Genomic DNA, 22907 nt, shown 5'->3' on the forward strand with positions numbered 1-22907 from the left:
CCTATCTCTTGAACCCCCATGTCATTTGTCCTCCTAGGGACCTTTAAAATGCTGCCCAGAGAGCTGGAGGGAGGAGCCATGGAGATGCTGGTTGTGACAGCATTTTATAAGGTGAGGATCATTGCAACCGCCCCAGGCTAAACTTTCACTGGCTCTTCAGGGCCCCTGGAATAGGGTCCAAACTCTTAGCCTGGCATTTGGGGCACCCGGGATCTGATTCCGATGGGGAAGATGGAAGGAAGAGGCACAAGTAGGCTTCAAATCTCCTATACCACCACCATCACCATCACAAATCACACAGAGGAATATCTGTGCCAGGCTGGGCTTTATATACATCATCTCCTTTAGTTAACATTTATTAAGCTCTTAGTGTGTACTAGAAGCTACAGTAAGTCCTTTATAGGTCTTAAGTTGTTGAATCTTCACAACTACCCTATGAAAGGGAGTCTTACACTCGGCCCAGACAGACAGCTGGCAGGGCTGGGCTTTGAACCCAAGTCTATCTCCCTTCACACCTTCTTACTGCCATGCAATACCTCTTCAAAACTTATGTTTGCAACCCACCTTTGTGATTCTTTGCCACAATCAAACACCACCTGTACTATTGTCTATTTAATTTTGTCCCTTAAATTAACTTCAGGAGTATAGTGGTTCTGGGGGAAGGGGCGTTTGGAATCCCACTACCTGGGTGTAAGACTCTTGGCTCCTCCACTCACTCTATATATGAGCAAGGCTCTCTGAACCTCAATTTTTTCAAATAAAATAGCGCTTTCCCTCATAGGGTTCTTGTGAGCATTAAATGTGAGACATGTCAGGAGCTCAGCACACAGTGGAAGTGGTGGTCAGGTGCCGTGGCTCACAGTGGGTCTGCACTTCCCCATCTCTTTGCGTTGGAAATAACCACATGACTTGCTTTATGGCTATTGAAATACACATAGGAGTGATGTGAGGGCCATTCCAGGCAGAAGCTTTGAGCCAGTATACAATCTGCCACTCTTGCCCCTTCCTTCTGCCCCAGTGATCACGACATTACAAACGGTGGCTCCTTTGTCTGCTTGGCTCCCAGGAAGAGTCCCAAGCTGAACCTTGATGCACATGTTCCACTGAGTGAGAAATAAACTATTGTTTTGTCACATCAGCATAGCCTGGCCTATACTGACTGACACAGCAAAAACTCAATAAATGCTAACTTATAAGTGTGATTTACTGTGACTTACATATTTTCTTAAAAAGGAAATGGTATCGCTTTGTCTACGAAGTAAAGCACCACTTGCCATCAATAACATTCATATAATAATTAAAATGAGAAACATTTATCCTCGTGCGACTAATATCATCTTGCAACCCCCTGTAGCACTACCATCAAGAAGTGCTCTTCGAATGTCTCCTTCTAAGAAGCCGAACAACGGCTGGATTGGGAAAGCCTGGCCACAGAGCGCCTCGCAGTCAGCTCCAGGCCACTGCCCTTGCCAGCCTGACCTCCCAGCTGCCAGTGGGCCCCAGCTGCACTACGGCCCTTACCTCGGCAGACGGTGCCATTCTCCACGGCCTCAAAGCCTGCTTTGCACATGCAGCGCCCAATGGGCACCAGCCATTCGCCATCCCCGTTACAGTATAGCTTGATGGGCACATCCACTTCCTCAGCATTGGCAATGCAGCTGCCTCGGGCAGCCACTAGCGAGGTGCTCTCAGCCCCTGACAGCGTCTCCTGGAAGATGGCGCCATTCTGGATGATGCGGGGGCACTTGCGGTAGAAGACACGCACAGCGATGAGGGACATACAGCCGCCATAGTCCTGGAAGGCCAGGTAGAAGCCGCTGCGGGACACGGGCCCGAAGCTCCGCACCTCGGTGTTGATCTTCATGACCCGGCCACCCAGGTCCACCTGGGAGAAGCTCTCATCAGCTGCGATAGTGTCCACCTTCACCCATGGATTCTCCATCCAGTTGGGGAAGGTCTTGGTGGCTGAGTCAAAGTCGGCCTCATAGTAATAGAGGTTGAAGGTCTCCTTGCAGGAGCCGGGCACACTGGGGATGCTGCTGCAGTCACGGACGGAGAACTTCATCTCCACGTGGATGCGGTGGGCACCGCGGCGCCGGATGAACTTGGTCCGTAGCCAGTTGTTCTGGCTTGATTCAAACACATTGCACACCTGGTATGTTCGGATCGTGTTCATGTTCTCATCGTAGCCACTCACCTCTTCCCACTGTGGGAGAAATGCTAGTCAGGTAGGGGAGGTAGGGACTCAGCCCTGGGGAATGCCCTGTCTAAAAAGGGGAGACACAGACCCCACCTTAGGGAATTCTCCAGTCTGATCCGAGTGGGCAGGACGCCTAGCATCAGGGACCTCCTCGTCTAATGGGAGAGGCGCAGACTACCTTAGAGGTCTTCTCTCTGATGATGGCGACATGATCCCTACCATCAGAGAACTCTCAAGTTGAGGGGGAGACATGGCCTTGGCCCTGAGGAATTCCTGTGAGGGAGACATGTCAATCTGATGGGAAGGGCACTTCCTTGCTCTTGGTATCCCCCTAGTCAATACGGGAGACTTGGCTCTTCCCCCTAGGGGTTCACTAAATTTGATAAAGGAACCATAGCTCCTGCTCTTGGGAAGCTCCCGCCTGGGAGGAAAAATAGGGGGAGGCCCACCCTGAGGGAGCCCCCTCTGCTGAGAGTGGACATAGCTTTGTCCTTGGGGAGCTACCAGCCTGATGGGAAAGACAGTACTTCCGCCTGCTGTGAGCTCCCTGCCTGACCAGGGAGACACAGTCCATGCCCTTGGGGATTCCCAGTCTGATGAGAGAAGAGCCCTTACTACTGTGACCAGGAAGACACATGACAGCAGCCCTGCGTTGAGACCACAAGTGGCTAAGATGGTGCCTAGAGGGAGACCTCTTGCCCTTCCTGCCTGGGGCAAGTGCTTCAGCATCTTCTCTGGGCTCTGGCCTGGGCTCTCACATACCCAGCTTAGAGTTCCCAAGCCTCACTGCTGGGCTGGGCCATGGAAAGTTGGGAATGAAATGGCACAGGGCCCCCATGCTCTCCTCACAGACCCTCATTTGCACTGCTGAGCCTTTGTTCACACTTCTGTGCCCTCCTTGAGCACCCTCTTGTCTTCTTTGTCTATTGTTCTGGAACCTCTTGCAGTGGCCTCTCCCTCTGGCTGCAGTGTTTGCATTCACCAGCTCTCCCTTGGGCCTTCGGGGACAATCTGCCTGGGTGAGTGCCAGGCACTCTCGGCCTTCTTGGTCTGGTCTCAGACCAAGTGGGACTGAGAGCTTTCTGAGGGGAGCTACTATTACCTACCCTCTCTGGTGTCCCCCTTGGTGGTGGGCTGGCTTCACCTGGAGTAGACCCAAAAGAACTCTACCTGCAGAGCAGCCCCTCCCACCCATGTCGGGCCAGGGTCTGGGGGCTATAATAGGATTTCATTTCTTTGTCACGTTTATCACACATGGTATGTAGGATTATCCCCATTTTACAGATGAGGGAGTAGAGACCAGAGAAGTGAGTGAGGTCACACAGACCCAGATACATTCACGGGCTTGCCCATGCTGCCTCAAAACATGAAGACCCCACAGTGCCCCAGGAGTCCTGGGTTTTGTCCCAGCTCTGCTAACTTGATATGTGGCATTGGGCAAGTCACTTCCCCTCTCTGGGCCTCTATTTCCTCAACTGCCAGATATGACTGTGACGGGGGTGGGAAAGTTGTCACTCTCAAGTGGGTGTTCTTTGTCTTTCTGCCTCCCTCAGATTCTCTGGGCCACGTCTGTGCAGGGCGGAGCGGTGGCTGCTGGTCTGGGGAGGGACAATGCTTTAAGGGTGAGTGTGTGGGGGGAAGGCTGAGCTGCAGCCTGTTAGCCCAGCCTCTACTTCAATGGCAGCTCTGAAGCTCCTTACGTTGCATTTAATTTTTTTTTTTCGGTGGCACCATGTGACAAAGTCAGCCCCTTGTTACAACCACTGCTCTTCTTCGGAACTTAATTAGAGCACTTAATTAGAGCACTCTGCCTTTCTCCCCTCTCTCTAATTAACATGCGGAGGCCCTGCAGCCTAAACACCCCAAATAATTGCGTCCGGGGGCCCTGCAGCCCAGCCTGGCCTCATTACTGGCAGGGTGGGGCTGTGGGCCCTACAGCCTTCGCAGATGGAAAATTGGTGACAAGAAAGAGCCACAGAAAGAGGCCTGACCCTGGGGCCCTGCCTATTGAGAGCAGAGGCCTTGGGGTGGGGTGGGGGGATATGCAGCTCCATGGGGCAGCAGCTGAGTCCCAGCAGAGCAGCTGGGGTGGGAAGAGGGGAAGGGATGGACTGTGGGAGCCCAGAGTCCTCCCCAGAGATCTAGCTGATGAGGAGAGAATGATATTAAAACTGATAATGGTGACAATGACTATGGTGATAGTTATTATAGCTACTCCTTACTGGGAGCTCACTCTATGCCAGGCACTGTGCTAGAAACTTTGCAGGAAAACCTCACAAGAGTTTTGTGAGTAAGACATTATTATCACCATTTTATAGATGAGGGAACTAAAGTTCAGAGAGGTTAAGAAATTGGCCCCAAATCACACAGCTGGCAAGTGGCAGAATTGGGACAGAATTTCAGGAGTCTTACCCCGTAGTCCATTTGCAAGTTCTGGGCTGCTTGGTGCAGGGAGAAAGAGGAATCTCAAATTGGACCTGATCTTGCCCTCGTGGAGCCCACAGACTACACAGATTCAGATCACAGGATCCAAGAAGGTGCCAAGAACTCAGGGAGGGGAGCTTTGTGCTATGGGGACCTAGAAAGGGGACCTAGAGGACTCAGCACAGCCCTGGATAAAAACCTGAGCCCCATGACTTATCAGCTGGCAGGTGGCTACAACTCTGAGCCTGTTTCCTCACCTGTCAATGGAGGTGATTCCTCCCCATAGGATTGGAGCTTATGTGTGGAAAGGTGCTTGACACAGTATCTGACACATACTGGATGCTTAGGAAATGACAGCTCATTTTCCTCATCCATAAAATGGGGTAGTGCGAGTATCTAGTTCTGAGCCTCACCCTGAGGTTCCGTGGGATAGCAGTACGCATCCAGTATGTTGTCATGGTTACTGGCACTCCTTCAGTGGTAGGGGACCAGGCTTGGCCCTGGGCCCTGAAAGAGGAAAAGGGGCTGGAATATGAGGGAGCACCCAGGCCCTACAGCAGAACCCGAGGTATCCTGGGGAACCAGGCAAGGTTTGAGGATTACTGACTCACCCCTGATGGAGGATGCACGATCCAGCCCAGCTCCGCTGTCGCTGTGGTTGAGTCCATCAGGGTTTCTGTGGGGAGAGCAAAGGGTCACCACCTACCAGCATACAGAGCACTGTCAACCACCCCAAGACCCCACCCCTAGAGGACCTTCTTTACAGAGCCACACCTACTTCCATTGCTCCAAATAAGCATCTAGCTCTTATTCTAAAGAATACCCTTCTTTTAGGCCCTGCCTCCTATCCATAGCCCCACCCATTCTCATGCTCCAGCCAATCATCTGATTCCATTCCTCCAGGCTCCATCCCTTAAGGCCCAACTCCAGTCCTACCCATACCCCATCCTCTCAGCCAACCATGTCCCACCAACCTATGTATAGGCCTTTCCCTCCTTTACTGGTAGGGAAGGGTCCTAACTTGAGGTTTCCTGGATGGGCTTCAGAGAAAGCCCATTTTCTGTAAAATTCAAAGTTTAACTTCAAATTTAGGGTTCTGTTAACTTTTCAGCTTGCATTAAATTCTCAAAAACTGGAACACGGGCCTTAGAGGGGCTGTCCTTCCATCCCAGTGGAGCTCCCTGGTTACCCCACCTCGGCCCTCAAGCCCACACCTCCTGTCAGGGATATCCTCCCCGCTTCTCCAGGAACCTGGAGTCTTCCATTGTGTCCCCATCCTTGGACCCCCAATCACCCCACCTCCCTAGGGCTTAGTCACCTCTGCCCCCAGGATAGGGCCTTGGGGGTAGAGAGGTATTTAGGGTGAGCACTGTGCCCAATGGGGCCAGTTCATCACCTGCCTTCTGTGGGTTCAGGAGACTCAGATCAGCTTCTGAACCAGCCAAGGCCCCATTGACTTCCCCTCATTCCAGCAGCTGGAGGGAAGAAACCACACAGCCTATGATGGAGACCCACAGGGGCAAAGAGGTCTCTATTCACCCCTGATCAGACTCAGGACCCATCCCTTCTATCCCTTCCCAGCCCCAGGGGCCTCAAAACACTTTTTGAACTGAATTGCAATCCACTGAGCAGATTTAAATTGGCCTCTTTCAAGTATTCATTCAACAAACATAGCCTGATGCCTATTCTGTACCAGGAACTATGCTGGGTATCCTGGAGAGAAAACAATGAATAAAAAGACCTTACTATGGAACGGATCATAGTCTGGCAATGGAAATGAGGTATGAATACAACTAGCTATGAGAGAGTAGGTGGAGGGACCTAGGAGGTCACAGCTGGACCTTCCACACCACCCAGCGCAGTGACAGAGACTGAGAGGCATGCTTGCTGTCATGCTCCCATTCTGTGCCCAGCACAGACATCACCAATCAACCCCCACAATCTGTGGCTGCACAATGCTTCTCACCATGATACTCCAGGAAACTAACACTCACCGTTTCAGATGGTTTCCCTAGTCCAGCCCAAACGCCTCACTTTGGACATAGGACAACTGAGGCACAGAGAAGAGGAAGAGGCTTCCTAAGAATCACACAGGAGTTGGTGGCAGAGGGGGAGCTGCAGGTCTCCTGCCTCCTACCCCGTAAACTTCTAGACACTTAGTTTGGATGAACTAGAGCAAAGAGAATGGAGGCAGGGTGCTTAGTGTCCAGGCTGCTGTGAAGGTCAAAATGGGAGTAACGAGGTCTTTGAACTAGGGCTGGGGTGGTGGGAATGGAGGGTGGGATGGGAGGAAGCATTTAGCCAGAGGTGACCCCAGTCAGACCAGCGAACTGACAAAGGAGGATGCAGCAGTGTTCTCATGACTGCCCATGGCTTGTGTTTTTGGTCACCGTGTCCCTTTGCACTGGGGGCTGGGGATGGGGTGGGGGGAGGGGCTGCCAGGGACGGTAGAGTCCAGTGCCAAGGGCGTCTTTTTGATGGCAAATTGGAGGGAAGTTCTATTGTGCTGCTTTGGAGCTGAAAAAAGGGTTCCTTTTCACACTCCGAATGCTACAGATTTTTCTTCCTGGAGAGAACAAGGGCTGAACTTTTAACCTGTTTTCTCTCATCGGCCTCAGCCAGAGACGCGCCAAGCCGGGCTCTCTGCCTGGGCCTGAGGAACAGCTGCTGGGAGCTGTGTCGAACGAGGGAGAGGAGAGACTCTGCTTGGGATGAGAAAGGGGTCGGGTGGGTGCAAGCCCGCCAAGCAGGTGGCCCCACCCCTTGGCTGGATTCCTGGGCTGACCCAGAGGCCAAGCCCTGGAGTATTCCATGGCCCAGAGGAGGGGTTGTGAACTGACGTCCTCATTGTATGGGTGGAAACTCAGGCCTGGGGAGGGCAAATGACTTGCCAAAAGTCATACACTAAAAGCTGATGTTCAGACCCTTGACTCTCAAGGAGCGCAAGCCAGGGGCTCCCACTGCCCCCTCTGCCTCCTGAAACAAGAAAGGGGAGGATCTGGAAGTCGAGGACCGGCTGGTTCACACCCAGGAGTGGGCTGAGAGAGACCGTGAAGTCTGCAGATCTTCTCGAAGGGTGTGAGAAGGCAGGCGCCTCCTGTGCTCCCTCTCACCTTGCCAGTCCTGGGCTTTGCCTGTAAGCCCACCTCTGTGAAAGCTGTTACCCCTAGGAGCTGTGGCAGGAAGGAACACATAAGCATGCTATCCTCAACTTCCCCTTGGCCTTTGCTTTTCAATGCTGACACCTCCCTCCACCTGGTGAAAAAAGGGCAGGTAAGCAGAGAGGATAAACAGGAGTTGAGAGAGGTCAGGGGGCTCTGGGTTCTAATACACACTCTTCCACCTCCTTGCTTTGTAACCTTGGATCTGTAACCTTTCTCAGCCTCAGCTTCCTTAACTAGAGAACAGCCAAGATACCTTCTGAGTGGGAATAGGAAGACTAAATGTGACAGGAAGTATACTAGCCTGGAGCCCAGCACAAAGCAAATCCTCAGTAAGTGGCAGTTATGCTTTTGTAGATCGAGTGTGGTGCTTTTTGGCTGAATCTGTGCCTGAACACATGCCATTTCCTTTGGGCTCATTAGGCGGCCCCTGAAAGTGAAGGCTGGGCCAAGAGACTCTAGCTCAGGCTACCTGGCCCCCGCCCCCAATCTCCCCAACAGCGCCCAGACCATGCTTGCCAACATCTGACAAACACCGGCCTCTTCCCCCAGGTCCGCAGCCCCCGCAGAGCCCTTCCAGGCCTGTCTGATGCTGCTTTCCTGGGATGTCCTGAGTTTCCTCTTCGTTCCTTTCAAACCAAACACAAAAGTCAAACTCAGTTCCCCAGGGAATGGAGTTAGTACTTCTTGCCTCAGGAACCTGGGAAGTTTCAGGAAGCCAAACCCTATTTTCTCCACCGGCACTTTTTTTCCATTTCCCCATAACATCCAGACACCTCCCCTCTAATTTCAAAAATCTACAAAAGGAGAACTCACGCCCACTAAGATCCTACCAGGAGCCTGAGGCCCTCACCAACATGCTCGCAACCGTGCCAGGAGACAGGTGATACTGTCCCATTTCACAGATGGAAAAACTGAGGCTTCTGAAGGCTCGGGAACGCGACGACACATCTATTCCGTTCGCAAGCTGCGCCGCAGTTGCACAGACTGTGTGGTGGTCTGCCTTACCCCGTACCTCTCACTTCACACACCCTCTCCGATCTTCTCCCCCTCCACAACTTCTTTGCCTAAATCGCCTCATCTGAGAGGTCTCAATTCAGGTCACCTCCTCCGAGAAGTCCTCCTGAATCTACACAACCGCATAGCTCTGTCCCAGCCCTTGCAGATATCCAGGGTGGGACCTGCCTCTATCTGCCAGGTCCTTCCAATGGTCCGTGGTTCCCTGAAGGGTGGGTGCTAGGTCCTGGTCCTGGGGCCCCCCAGACCTAGCACAGGGCATGGTACATAGTAAGTCTTCCTCTACCATGTAGGCACTCCCTGCAAACTGTAGGGTCTGAGCACATGCCAGCGTTCTGCTCCATGAGGACATTCGTGACTTTAGCCATTTCCACCTACGACTTGTACTTATTTAGTTACTATTTTTCTTCCAGTTGACTCCTTTTCTTCTTAAGTGCATTTTAAAGAGGAAAAAGTAATCATTATTATAAATGGAAAATCAATATCACTTGCTATAAAAGAAAGGAAAATAAAACCAAGATTATTATGATTAAAAATGTCTGCAAACTGCCTAACATCATTTTACTTCCCACGCTTTGGGGAACACGAGGCTCCATCAAACTGCCTCTGTAGTGCTGGAAATGTCCCCCTCCCCAACCCCACTGTGACAATGACACTCCCTCATGCAGGGGAAGCTGTTTTCACTACATGCATATAATTAATTACCACACAATGTGACAAAGACTGCAATGTGGATGTGCACGGGGTACTGCGGGTTATAGGAACCGGGTGTGGAAAGCGAGGAAGAAAATGCCCCATTTATGGATGGCTTCCTGGAGGAAGTGACACTGAATGGAAGCCTGAAGAATGAGTTAGAAGGAAGTCCAGAGGGGCTGAGGGGGAAAGGCATGGTAGGCAGATAGAGCGGAGGCAAAGGCGAGGCGAGCAATGGCATGGTTTGTGGGAGTTAATGGTGCTGTGAACGGTGGTGCAGGGAGTGGTGAGCTGAGGGTGGAGCCTGGAGAGGTGGAGAGGGGCTGCTCAGTAACCATCACAGCTCTCCCAGGCCCCCTTGCTGGACCACGTGCACCTGGCCCAGCCTCTCTGGTCCCACCTGCCCCCCATCCTGCCTAACATTGCCTTTTCACTTTTACTCCCACCCCAGAGAGCCCTATAGAAATGTCCAGTTCCCAACCTCTGGATGCTCTAAGTGATCGTTCAAAAAATCCCAATGGATAGATGAGAAAACTGAGGCTGTGTGGACAGATTCATAGAATCCAGGCAAAAGCTGGGACGAGGGCCTCCAGCCACTGGCCCCGAATGCTTTCCTCAGTGGGAAAAGAGGGTTTGGCTATGGAGCAGTTTTGGCCCAAGCCCTATTGCACCCACACCCCCTCTCCTTCCTGGAGACTGCACAGAAGAAAGCAATCAGGAGGCCCTGATCGCACAGGCTGGGGAGGCCCCTAGGCCCCTCTGGCTATGTGTGAACGAGCAGTGTGTATTTCAGAAATATTTGAGCTAAAAAGGGAGACACACTGAAGTCGTTAGCATTGGGCCCAACAGGAGGGTGGCTGCACGGGGCCCTGGCAGGCGCTACCACCACCCTGGTTTTCAGGCTGGGGTAGCTGTTTGCCCTCTGCTCCCTGATCTACCCCTGGTCAGCTCTGTCTGACCCCATCTTGGGCCATAATTCTCTAGGGCCACAGACACTGTTTGTCTGCACTAAAGACAGTATGTGAGAGTTCCAGAGACATAAGACCTTTCATGAAGCACCTATTCTGTGCTAGGCCTTGAGCTGAGCACTCTAAATACCATTTCAGGTTCCTGACCACCTAGGGGGATACCTACTGTTAACTCCATTTTAGAGATGAAGAAACTGAGGTCAGAGAGGTGAAGCAACCTTTACAAAGGTGCACAAGCAGGGCTAGGATTTAAACCCACATCTATCTCATGCCACATCTGTGTTTTTTAAAAAAATGTACAGCTATAGCCTTAAAAAAACAAACACAAAACAAAACTCACTGGGGCTTTTTGTCCGTGTTTATTCTCTCCCTCTGTGTGGGCCTGTGTGAGGACAGGAAAGGAAAGAGGGAAGGGCAGCAGGGGAATAGGGCACAGACTGTCCAGGCGAGAACCTTGGCTTTGACACTCTCTGATGTGTGACTGCAGGCAAACCTGTGCTCCTCTCTGGGCCTCGGGTCCTCTATCTGTAAAATGGGTCATGTGAGAATTAAGTGGCATCTTGTACGTGAGTCCTGCTGATGTGACATCTCCCAGGGCCCTCATTTGGTGGCAGCGGGTAGGAGGCTCTGTGTCTGACTTGTTCAGCACTGTATCCCCAGCACTGAGATGTAGTTGCATTTGACCTCCACACGACAGCTGGGTGATATTTCCAAAGCCCATGTCTGATCATGTCTTAACTGAGCTTAATGCCCTTCAGAGCTCCCCTGTCAGCAGGATAAAGTCCTAGCTCCTCGACGATGCATCCAAGACCCCTGTTGACCAGGTTAGCTAACTACCCTCCAGCCACACTGTCCCATATCCCTAGTGTCCAGGCATTCTGAATTTCCTTCTGCGTGCAGAAGGCACTTTGGGCCTTGGTGACTTGACTATTCCAGTTTTCCCCCTGGAATGCCTGGCCCTTCCAGCTTTGTTAGCCTGGCTAAATTCTCTTCCAAAACTTAGCTCGAAGGCTCCTTCTTCCTGGCGGCTGTCCCTGAATTCTCCTGGGTTAAGTAACAAGATCGTGGTCATTTGATGAATGTCTACTATACCTAATATGTGCCATGCCCTAAACTGGGAATGTAGAAACAGATTGGCAGCTCCTTCCCTCAAGGAGCTTCCAAACTAGTGCCTGACACGTGCCCGACACGTGAACTTTCGACAGGGAGAGGTAGAGTGAAATGGCTGGTCCCCAAGGGGAGCCAGCAAACCCCAGGGAAGAAGGGATTAGTTCTGACCAGGGAATTAGCAAAGGCATCTCAGAGGAGGTGGCATCTGAGCTGGGAGAAGAGGGGAAGGGTACTCCACGTAGAAGGGTACAGCAGAATCAAAGGCACAGAGGGATGAAATGTCAGGGGCAGTTTGGATAATAGTAAAACCTGATGACTGGTTCTCAGTGGTGGGTTTGGCGTCCATTATGTCATTTCATCAAAACTATTTGGAAAGCAAGTACTTTATTATCTCTCTTTTTTTTACAGACGGAAAACTAAAGTTAAGAGAGGCTGTTCAAGGTTTCCACAGGCAGGAAGTGGTGGAGCTGCATCTGTCTCGCACCAAAGCCCATGTTCATAATCACTGCACCACTCTGAGATTTCTGTCCCATGAGGTGGGAGGAAAATACTTTCTGGAAGGATATGGTAACCCAGGATGGGGCCAGAATATGTAGAGCCTTGGACAGGGGACTAAGGAGTTTGGGTCTTATCTCAGGCAATGGGGAGCTATGGAGGATGCCCGAAGAGGGTAGTGATGTGGTCTTTAGATGTCTAGTAGTTGTTCCCTGGGGTCTTTGCTCTAGACTGGCCAGCAGCCCACAGCCCAGGCAGCACATCAGCCTGGCATGAAATCCAAGCAGCAGATGCCACTCTGGACCCTTCCCAGCAGCTCCAGTTGCTCCCTGGGCTAACGGGGCTGAGGTGACTCAAACGCAGGCCTGTCTACCATACCACAGCCTGGTGAGGTGCCAGCCACAGCTTAGAGGCCAGACCCAGGCTATTCATGGCCAGGAGCTGCAGCATCCTTTCCCAGGCTCAAATTAGATAATCTAAGAGGAGGCAACATTCAGGAACCAGGAGATAAAGTTCAAGGCCATTAATAAGCTGGGTGACTTGGAAAAGTCGCTTTACCTTTCTGAGCCTCAGTTTCCTCATTTGTAAAATGGGGATCACAAAGTCCTTGCTCTGTGTACCTCACAGGGTTGCCTGTAAGGATCCAAAGAGGCACTGGATGCAAAGTGTTTTTATAACATGGAAACACACTCACAGGGCTGACGGTGGGCAGGCATTTCATAATCATTGTCTCATTGACATCCAAGAGCAACCTCATAGGGAAACTGAGGCTTGGAAAGATCAAGGACTCCCCCAAGGCCACGTGGCCATGAAGGGCAGGGCAGGATCTGACCCCTTGGTCTGACCCCAGGAGCCATCAGGCCTCATGTACCATGTCGTCGGTGCCAGGCTGGATTAATCACTCAGTGTACCGTGCAAGGCTGGCACTGCTATTCCCATTGTACAGAAGAGGAAACTGAGCCCAGAAGGCTCAGAGCTTGCCCAAAGTCACACAGTCAGAAAGAAGCAGAGCTGATATTTGAACCCAGTTCTGCCCGACTAGGTTTGAGGAGGCCTCCCCTCTGAAAACGCAATGAGGATCGGTGCCTGAGATGGCCTCAGGGTCACTGTTCCACAGCAAGCGGGCAGCACTGCCAGGGAAGCCCTGGGCAGTGCTGGGAAGGCTGAGGATGTTCTAAGGAGAAACCTGCCAACAGGCGGCACATTGCTGTTCCAGCTCGACCCGCCGCTTCACCCTCGGGCTCCCGGGAAGGGGACGCGACTAATGTAAAATCCTTCTGCCCAAGGACTCCCGCACACATACCCCTCCTTGTCCTACTGCGGCTTTCTCTGCCTCGGTTGCCTTGCTGGAGCCTGCTCTTGTTTTCTCAGGACCAGGCGGAGGAGTCCCCGCGACGCTGGCTCCTCCACTCTGTCCCCCGCCTGCCCGCCGCTGGCCTGGGCATCCGCCAGCGCCGGCCGCCAGGCTGAAACCCAATCCTCCAGGCCAGCCTGGCTGCTCGCTAACAGCAGGCCGCATTGTGCAGCCAGGGCTTTGAGAGAGTTTGGATTCGCTGCTTGGGGACCCACTTAACCTCCGCAAAGGACAGGATGATGGATGGGGGTCTGAGAAAGGGTTGCTGGGGGTGGGGTGGGCGGTAAATGAACACCAGGGCTTGCTGGGGAAGGGGAAGAAGGGAGGCAGGGCCGGGAACAGCCCTCTACACAGAGGAGCTCCGTTAGTCCTCATGACAACCCTGTTACTGGCCCCATTTTATACGTAAGGAACCTGAAGCTCTGAGAGGTTAGGTGACTTGGCCAAGGTCACACAGCCAGTCAGAAACTGAACCCAGATCTACTGCCCTTGAGCCCTCCTGACACACCAGGCTGCCTCTTGCAGCCAGAATTTGCCTAGTGATTTTCAATCTGTAAAGTTCTTTTACTTCGATGAATCCACAGACCTGTCCCACCTATTAAAGAGGTAATAAAAATATAATGATGGCAGCCAGCATTACTGAGGCCTCATTTTGTTCCAGGTACTATGCTGAGCACTTTTTGACTTTATCTCGTAAGATCCTAGTAGTGACCCAATGAGATGAGAACAATCGTCACGGCCATTTAATAGAAGAGAAGAGGAAACTCAGAGAGGTAGCCACTTAGCAAGACGTGGTAGAGCCAGGACCCACCTCAGGCTGACTAATGGAGGCAGGAGGACTGGCACCCCAGTAGTTTGCAGTCGGCACCCCTTCTGAGAAGTCGCTAAATATTTTGCATTTCCTGTGTGCGCACTGGACAGAGTTCCTGCTCTGCAGACCAGTCCAGCACTCAAGGCGTTGTTCCTTTTCCCTGCAACGTCGCTTGCCCTCCTGACATGCCTGGGACACTCAAACATGTCCTTCAAGATCTGTTTCAAAGGTCACCTCCTCTGATAAGCCTTTCCTAATGACCCTGGCACTGGGTCTCCCATAGTCCTATGTGTATCTCCCATTGTCACCTTCGTCACCCTGCTCTGTGACTTTCTTTTATTCACCAGCCCCTCAATTGGACTGTGAGTGCCACGCGGGCAAGGCTGAGTCTGGTTTACTGTGGTGGCCCTTGGCCTCTGTTAAAATCACCTTACTCCCCACCGTGTCCCCACCCCCAGCCTACCCAGACATTAAATGCTCTTTCCTGCTTATACCATCAGTCTGGGTGTCTGGGTTTTTCTTCCAAGAAATATGGTCACATCGAGATGGCTCCAGACACTATATAATTCAAAGCATTTACTTAGTGCCAACCACTGTGCTGATCCGTCATGCATATTGTTTTCTTTGATGCTCATGATGCCCTGTGAGCTAGAATTATATTGTACCCATTTACCCATCCACCCATCGTCCACCCATCCACTCATTTACTTTACCCACCTACCATTCTACTTGCTCAATAACCCACCACTCATTCATCTACCCACCCATACATCTAACATTCCAGTTAGGTATCCATTCATCATTCACGCATTTTCTCGTTAAACTTCCCTTCCTTTCTTCGTCTTTCTTTCTTCCTGTAGATGAGGAAAATGAGCTTCAGAGAGGCTAAGCAACCTGCCCAACATCACACAGTTAGTAAGCAGCAGATCCAGGAGTAGAACCAGGTATGTTTTTAACCACTCTGCTATGTGGCCCCTGGCTTTCTCACTTTATTTTTAACTGTTGCATGCAGGTTTAATATTATAAGTCACCTCAAATTCTTTTGGGTTTGTGTGGGTGTAAATTACAAATCAATAAGACGCAGGCCACTGTAAGTCCAAGCCGGGTCTGTCAGGTTGGAGTCAATTAGCAAGCCTGCTGCAGGACCTGCTGGGACTTGATCTATTTGCCTAATTGGCACTGGTTTCTCCTAGTGAAGGACAATTAACTCAAATCCCAGAATCCAGACCACCCCCCTCTGCTTCTGGGCAAGATGTCAGGCATTTAGCCACATGAGATTTTACTGTTCATTCATTCCCCATTGACCCAAACACTCACTCATCCATCTATCTTTCCAATTATCTAATCCTTGCAATCATCCACAAACTACCCTGCCATCCACCCACCCACCCAACTACCTTTTTACCCACCTGCATACCTTTCTATTCACTTTTCCTTCCTTCCTCCCTCCCTTCCTCCCTCCCTCTCACTTACCCCATCCATCTGGCTATCATTCTGCTCACCCAATACTGCACCACCCGTCTGCCATCCCATACTTCTAGCACCCCAGTTAGGTATCTATCCATCTATATCCATCCATCCATCCATCCATCCATCCATCTATTCACTTTTCCTTCCTTCCTTCCTCCCTCCCTCCCTCCCTCTCACTTACCCCATCCATCTGGCTATCATTCTGCTCACCCAATACTGCACCACCCGTCTGCCATCCCATACTTCTAGCACCCCAGTTAGGTATCTATCCATCTATATCCATCCATCCATCCATCCATCCATCCATCCATCCATCCATCCATCCATCCATCTTCCCACTGAAACAATTCCACTCCCTGTTTCCTTTCTTTTCATTCGTCTACCGATCTGACCATTCATTTACCTGTTCATCCATCCATTCACAGCACTCGCTTATACATCTCAAAATCTGCTACCTCGTTACCTACTCCTCCCATCCAGTCGGCCTGGATTTATCAAATGCCTACTATGGGCTGCCCCACGCTAGGTACCAGAGAATCAAAAATAGACACTGTCACTGATCTCAAAGCTGTGTTGATTTGGGGCAAACTCTAAACTCCTAATGGCTCCAACCCCCAGTTCCCAAGGACTTTCTAGGTTACACATTTTACCCTTGGACTTGGCTCCTTGCTTAGCTTGGCATCCCGGGATCTGTCCTGATGTATCCGAATCTGCCTCCAGATAACTTGTTACACTGGGGCCCCCTTGGCCTGTAGACCTGGCTTCCCCATTATGGATATGGCTAAGTCTCATCCCATCCCACAGCAGACCCAGTAAATGAGACTTGGAGCCCAAATTCTGCATCACCCCCACTCTGGTAGGCCTGTTGCATGGTCTAGAAGGGGGATGCCAGGCATAAATAGATATAACTTCATAGCAAAGGAGGGACCCAAACCCTGCCTGGGAGTCAGAGGGGCTTCCCAAATGAGTGACACCTGGTGTAAACCTCAAATATTGAGTAAGAGACAGCCAGGCTGGAAGAAGGGAAAGGGGAAGAACTGTTAGAAGGAAAAAGGGCAGAAGAAACAGCTCGTGCAGAGGCTAGGAGGAAAGAAGCATACCCCCTGCAGAGAGCTGCATAAAGGAGAAGGCAGGCCTAGGAGAGGAAGGACTCCAGACAAGGCAAAGAACCTCAAATGCTAGGCTGAAGGGCTAAGACCATCATGAAGGCAGCAGGGCTGACGGGCGGCGGGGCCTGATTCAGCTGTCATTGCATTCTCTTATGTAACGGGTCCATTTTATAGATGAGGAAATTGCAGCTTAGGGATCAGAGTGGCACAGAGGGCTACCCCAGGCCACACAGCTGACAGGAGCAGAGGAAAGATTCCATCCCGGGTCTGATGGCTCCAGAGCCGTTACCCAATTTGAGAGCAGCTGCTGCCTCAGAGGAGATGTTTTTAAATTGCCTGCCTCCCTCCAATATTAATGCTCCGCTCCAGCTCTGCCTCTGTGGCCCTTGGCAGTGTGGGTGCAGTGACTGAACCCCCAGGGCAGATCTCTGCTCAATACGTCTCTGCCTGCTCCCTCTTACTCCCTGGGCTCGCTTGCCAACCATGCCTGGCATTCAGGCAGTGAAGCAGACACAGCTCTGCTGGGGTGTTTTTCTCATGTGTCAATGTTTCACCAGAGCCACCCAGCAATTTCCCATCATCGTCTCATGATCAGAGCCTCCATGTCTTCATCATAAGTGACGCTCTGTTCCTGACTGCCCCTGACACCTGGAGAGGCAGCATCAGACAAAGAGGCAGGCCTGAGGGCTTCTAGCATGACCTGCTGGGGCCCATGACATGGCCGGGCATGGAAGGGTTAATAACAGCAGAAGGGCCTGAAAAGGAATAGGACTCAAATGGGGGGGAGGGGCTTAGGGCGGAGAAGACACTTAGGGTGGAGAAAGAGGGGCCCCTTGAGCCAGATGCAGGATGAAGACCAGCCAGGAGGTAAGGAAATACCCCCTCCACAACTCCAACATCGCCATCATCATGATGACCACGGAGCACCTCCTTTACGCCAGGCACCGTGCAGGCCATGGACAGTCAGGATCACATCTAAGTTCATCTGAGCCTCCCCAAACCCTTCGAAGGATGCATCACTGTCCCCATTTTGCAGATAAGCAAACTGAGGCTCAGTGAGGACGAGTTAGTAGGCCAATCCCTTGCAAGTTGGTGGGGAAGGTGGACTTTGATTTCTGGACTGTGTGATCCAACTTTATTCATGATCTCAAGGAACCTCTTGGGAGTCCACAGTCTCAGGTGATGGGGTCAGGAAGCGGGGAGCTTCTAGTCCCAAGGGTGGCAGCTTGGAATCAGGGAGCAGGCATGATCTGGTCTGCGGGTGGGAGGCTGTTGCCAAGGATGAGGAGTGGGAAGGGAACAAGGCCACCTGACACCCAGCCTGGAGTTCTTCCACCACAATGTGTGGATGGCTTTGCAGCCTGAGGAGTGTCAGGAGGAGGGTGCTGCCTGCTTCAGGAGGTATGTAAGGTGAGCCATGACAGTCACTTCACCTTCAATGGGTTTTTCTGGGCTTCAGGTAGAGGATGGTGGTAGAGACTTCTTGCCTGTGCATGAGACCATTCTATGAAATCATGGAAGGCTTCTGAGAGGAGGTCAGCCACCATCCTGGGAGGACCAGGCTCTTCTTCCTTACCTGTGATTGTACAGGCCTCCAGGCCAGTGCTACCCTGGGAAACTGACCGGTGCTGATGGGCCAGGCAGAGATGCTTCCATCACCTGCCCTGAGGGGACCATCCAGACCAGTCTTTATTACAAGTGACTGTTCATTCAAGGCCTTCTGTGGGCTGGCCCTGGCCTCTGACCCAAACGCACCTCACTCCACCCCACGGGGCCAGTCTGCTCACCGTCAGCCCACACCTTCTTGTCTTCCACTGCCGAGCCTTTGCTCTTGGCCATACCCTTGCCTGGAATATACCCTCTCTGAAAAGATTCGAGCATGGTGGGCAGGCAGAGCAGCAGGAGAGAGGCCCAGAGTAGGAAAGATTTGTTCCTTAAATGTGCTAGACTCTCCTTTTGCCTCCTTCACCTGCCCAAGCTGCTGCTTCTGCCCAGGATGCCCACTTTCTTCACCTGGAAAATTCCTCTTTACCTTTTGAGGCTTAGCTCAGGCTTCTCTTCTTCCAGGAAGGCTTCCCTGACCACTATCCTCCTTCCCCAACTTGGGTTAGCTGCCCTTTCTCTGGGCTACTCCTTTCCAGAATGTGTCTGATATGCTTTCTTAGCCTGGCTCTTGGACGGAGGCAGGGGTCCTGCAATGCTGGCTGCTGAGTGGAATATGGTGGCTCCTGGTATCCAGTATGACCAGGAGACAGCTCCCCACCATACCACGGTCTGACATGGCACAAAGAGAGACCATGTCAGATCGTGAGCAGGTGGCCTGTGCCAAGCTCACAAATGTACCAGGCCAGGCTTGCCTCAGAGCTGAGCCAAGAGCAGCCTTCCCAGGCTGCTGGCTGTGCTACTCACTCGGTCCATCTGGAAGACCACAGGACCATTGGCCATAATCAGGCCCAGCTCCCTGCCCCAATCAGCCCTTAACAATCCAGACCCACACTGGAGCTCCTCTTTACCAGGAATCCTGTGGGGGTGGCGGCCATGGCAGCTGCCTGGGGTGGCCCCGGCAGACCCGCTGACGCTGGGAACAGGCTCAGGAATTCCTGCTCTAATGGAGAAATTGGATCTGGAACCTCAAGCATCTCACCACGCTGGCACTCACCCCACTAGGATGGGCTGCTTCCCTGACGGGGTTAAGGTATGTGGTGGGTGGTCCCGTCCCCCCATGCTGACTGGTGCTCCTGATCCCTTCCCTGCTGGCCTTCTCTTCCCCACACTTACCCCAGGTCTGCAGCCTCAGTGACCTCATTTAGGTAATGGGAGCACTAAACGAGCCTTACTCACAGGTATGGATGCAAAGCTCTTAGCATAAGGCCTGGCACAGTCAGCTTAGCTCAGGTGAGGTTGGTCCCACAATTTTAATCATTCTTTGTTACCCTGAGACCAAAGGGACTGGGAACAGCTCCCAGAATAACCTCTGGGGTTGGGCGGCATGGGCAGCTGCATTTGAACAGGAGTAATAATCATAATCCTGACTTTCAGCTACTGAGTACCTACCATGTGCCAGGCATTGTGCCAGCTACTTTTCACAGGTGATGCCATTTGTTCCCCATTTAACAGATGAGAACACCGAGGCTCAGAGAAGGGCAGTGACTTGCTTGGGGTCACCACGGAGTTGGTGGCAGCACTGGGATTCTGGGCGCCTTGTGGGGCTTCCCACTGCCTCCCTTCAAAGCTCTGAAAATCCCTCGTGCTGGGCCTGGCAGGGAGCATTAACTTGGCCTTATTTAAAGTTGCAATTATCTGTCCCATTTCCCGCTGGTTACGACTGAGCTCTCCAGGGAGGTGGGAAGACCCTGATGGAGGCTGCCACGAACAGGGAGATTCTAAGGACTCCTTCCTAAGCCTGTGACTGAATGAGCACAGAGAATGTGTGCTGTCTCCTCCTACCTGTGCTTTTCTTTCCTCTGCCCCCGCCCCAGGGAGCTGACCAGGCCAGCACAGGGTCGGGGAGGAGCATGCCCACGGTGGGCAGACTACTCAGTCCTGCAGAGGCTGTGAAGAAGTCATGCCAGGGTCTGAGGCATGACAACAGCACCAGGTGTAGAGATGGGAAGCCTGAGGCAGCCTGGAGGTTGGTCCAATACTCCATGATGAGGCAGCAGTGTGTGGGACCTAAAACTCAGTGACATGGACCCGGAGAAGGGCCCCAGAAAGCTCTCTGAGGTGGAAAGATGGAACTGGGGAAGGGCCCAGGGGATCAAGCAGAGAGTAACAGTGCCCACGGGCACTGTTTTCAATGGGCCAGTGTCTCCCGAAGGCCTTCAGAGGTGACAGAGTACAACTGGAACCCCGTTCTGCAGACGAAAAGCCTCAGGACGGAAGGTCGGGACCAAGGCTGTGTTTTGGCCACTCAATAAAATAGCCAAAATTAGTGCCCAAATTGTCTGGCTCCCAGCCCCCTACTTCCTACTGGGACAGAGAACTCTTCAGGCATACACCCACGCCCCTCTCCCACATGCAGTCCTCAACACTCTGCCCATCTCCACTCCTCCGATTTCAACACACTCCCTCGCTGAGCACCTACTATGCGCCTGCCGAGGCCACAGCCCCTGCCTGGAGGAACCCACAGACTGGTGAGGGCGACGCCCAAGCAAGCAGCTCTGGTTCTTGCTGTCAGAGTGAGGAGCACACGCTGGCCAGTGAACAAGAGGACAGGAGAGCAGGAGCCTGGCAGTGAAAGCCGGGTGTGGGGTTCAAACGCCAGAGAAGCATGGTGTACCCCAGGGAGCTGAGAGTGTGGGCTCAGCAGTCAGAACTACATTTGAACCCCACTTCCTAACCCAGGGACCTCAGGCAGACCACTTCCTTCCCTTTCTGAGCAGAGGAATGAGAATAACATCAGGACTCACCTTGCAGGTGGCTGTGACAATGAGGTCATGCACGGAAAGCACTTAGCCCAATGCCTGGCTATAGTAAGTGCTCGGTAAAATATTGCCTGTCATTACTGTAACTCAAATTTCTACACAATTTGGCACAAAGCAGTCACACAATAAATGGAAGTTATGGTAATGTTATTATCATCGACATTAGCCAGGCCCCTCTGGTCAAGGAGGAGGCAAACTCTGGCTCCCCTCACGAAGATGTCCACATCCTAATCCCCAGAACTGGTTACCTTATATTGCAAAAGAGACTTTGCAAATGAGATTTAAGTTAGGGATTTTGAGATGGGGAGATTATCCTGGATTATCCAGTGGTCGCAGTGCAATTGCACGGGTCCTTATAAGAGAAAGACAGGAGGGTGAGAGAGAAGAGAAGCGAGGCTGGGAGCAGAGGTTGCAGTGATGCTCTTGGAAGATGGAGGGATGGGCTATAAGCCAAAGAGTGCAGGTGGCCTCTAGAAGCTGGAAGAGGCCACAGAAACCGATTCTTTCCTAGAGCCGCTGGAGGTGTAGCCCCATGGACACCTTGACTTCAGCCCAATAAAACAAACCCATTTCAGACTTCTGACCTTCAGTACTGTAAGAGAATACATTTGTGTTGTGTTAAGCCCCTAGGATGTGGTAATTTGTTACAGCAGCAATAAGAAACTAATATACCATCCTTCATAAAGAAAGTGGCCATCTCCTGCACACCAGCAACTGCTTCATCCTTAAGAAGCCCACGCCCATTCCTACCATTGAGTAAAAGCGCAGCCCCTCTGCTGAGAGGGGGCAGTGCAGGGTGAGGGGATTCTCGGCCAAGGTTGAGGAGAGCCCTCCCCTCTAGCACTTCCGGTCTTGCCTGCCCGTGTCTGTGCATCCCAGAAAGGCTTGCAGCTATGGCAGGGCGGATGTTCATCCCATGTAACTGGGCACTGCTGGGCCCAGCAACAGTTGCTGTTCTGGATGGATGGGAGAGCAGGTTGGGGGGTGGGCTATTCTTGGGGCTGTCTAGCTAGTGTTTACCATGTGCCAAGCCCTGCCCAGGACCCAATTTTCCCAAAACCTGGGAACTATCATCATCCCCATTTTACAGATGAAGAAACTGAGGCTCAGAGAAATGATATAACTTGCCCAAGGCCAACCAGCAGGATGTGGTCTGGCTTTTGCTTGCACAGGCCCAGGTACGGGTACGAGCAGCTCCAGCCCTCCCTGGGTACCCCATCCACTCCCAGCCCTCCCCGGGTACCCCATCCACTCCCAGGCCACTGACAGGCCTATCAGGCAGTGGACCTCTGCTGCAGGCTGGGCCACGGAACCTGGGACTACTCCCTGCCCCAGCACTTTCTGGACTGCGGGGGTACGAATCATGCCCCTTGTCTGCCTTACAGAGGTCTGCATGGTAGCTGAGGTCAGAGGCGTAGGAGGACCCCCAGCAGAAAGCTGGACTCCTGGTGTAGGAAGAGACACTCTGAGAATCACGGAACCAGCACCGCTAGATCAACACCAGCCCTTTCTCACGGTGAGCGGTGATAGCCTGTGCAAAGCTGTCTCCTGTATGACCTCACTCAGGCTTCCTACAGCTTGCCATCACATTCCCATTTCACAGAAAATAACCATAATGGGAATGATTATGATAATGGCTATTTGTGGAGCCCCTATCCATGCCAGGCGCTC

The 22907-nt window shown here is 52.2% G+C and overlaps 1 protein-coding gene across 5 annotated transcripts in view; it reads right to left on the bottom strand.

The window, feature by feature from the left end:
- Positions 1 to 22907, bottom strand: part of EPHB2 (EPH receptor B2) — a 143288-nt gene that overhangs the window by 111298 nt on the left and 9083 nt on the right. For 3 of the 5 annotated variants that reach the window (XM_015598978.2, XM_025041500.1, XM_015598976.2), the window contains exons 2-3: positions 5236 to 5300; positions 1522 to 2206 (exon numbers count right to left, since the gene is read on the bottom strand). In XM_015598978.2, the coding sequence (XP_015454464.2) occupies positions 1522 to 2206; positions 5236 to 5300 (750 nt within the window). Of the gene's footprint in view, positions 1 to 1521; positions 2207 to 5037; positions 5132 to 5235; positions 5301 to 6618; positions 6638 to 22907 lie in introns of those variants that run through there. The other 2 variants (XM_015598975.2, XM_015598977.2) reach the window with 2 other exon arrangements.

The sequence above is a fragment of the Pteropus alecto genome, unplaced genomic scaffold (genome assembly GCF_000325575.1).
Source record: "Pteropus alecto unplaced genomic scaffold, ASM32557v1 scaffold39, whole genome shotgun sequence".
Lineage (NCBI taxonomy): Eukaryota > Metazoa > Chordata > Mammalia > Chiroptera > Pteropodidae > Pteropus > Pteropus alecto.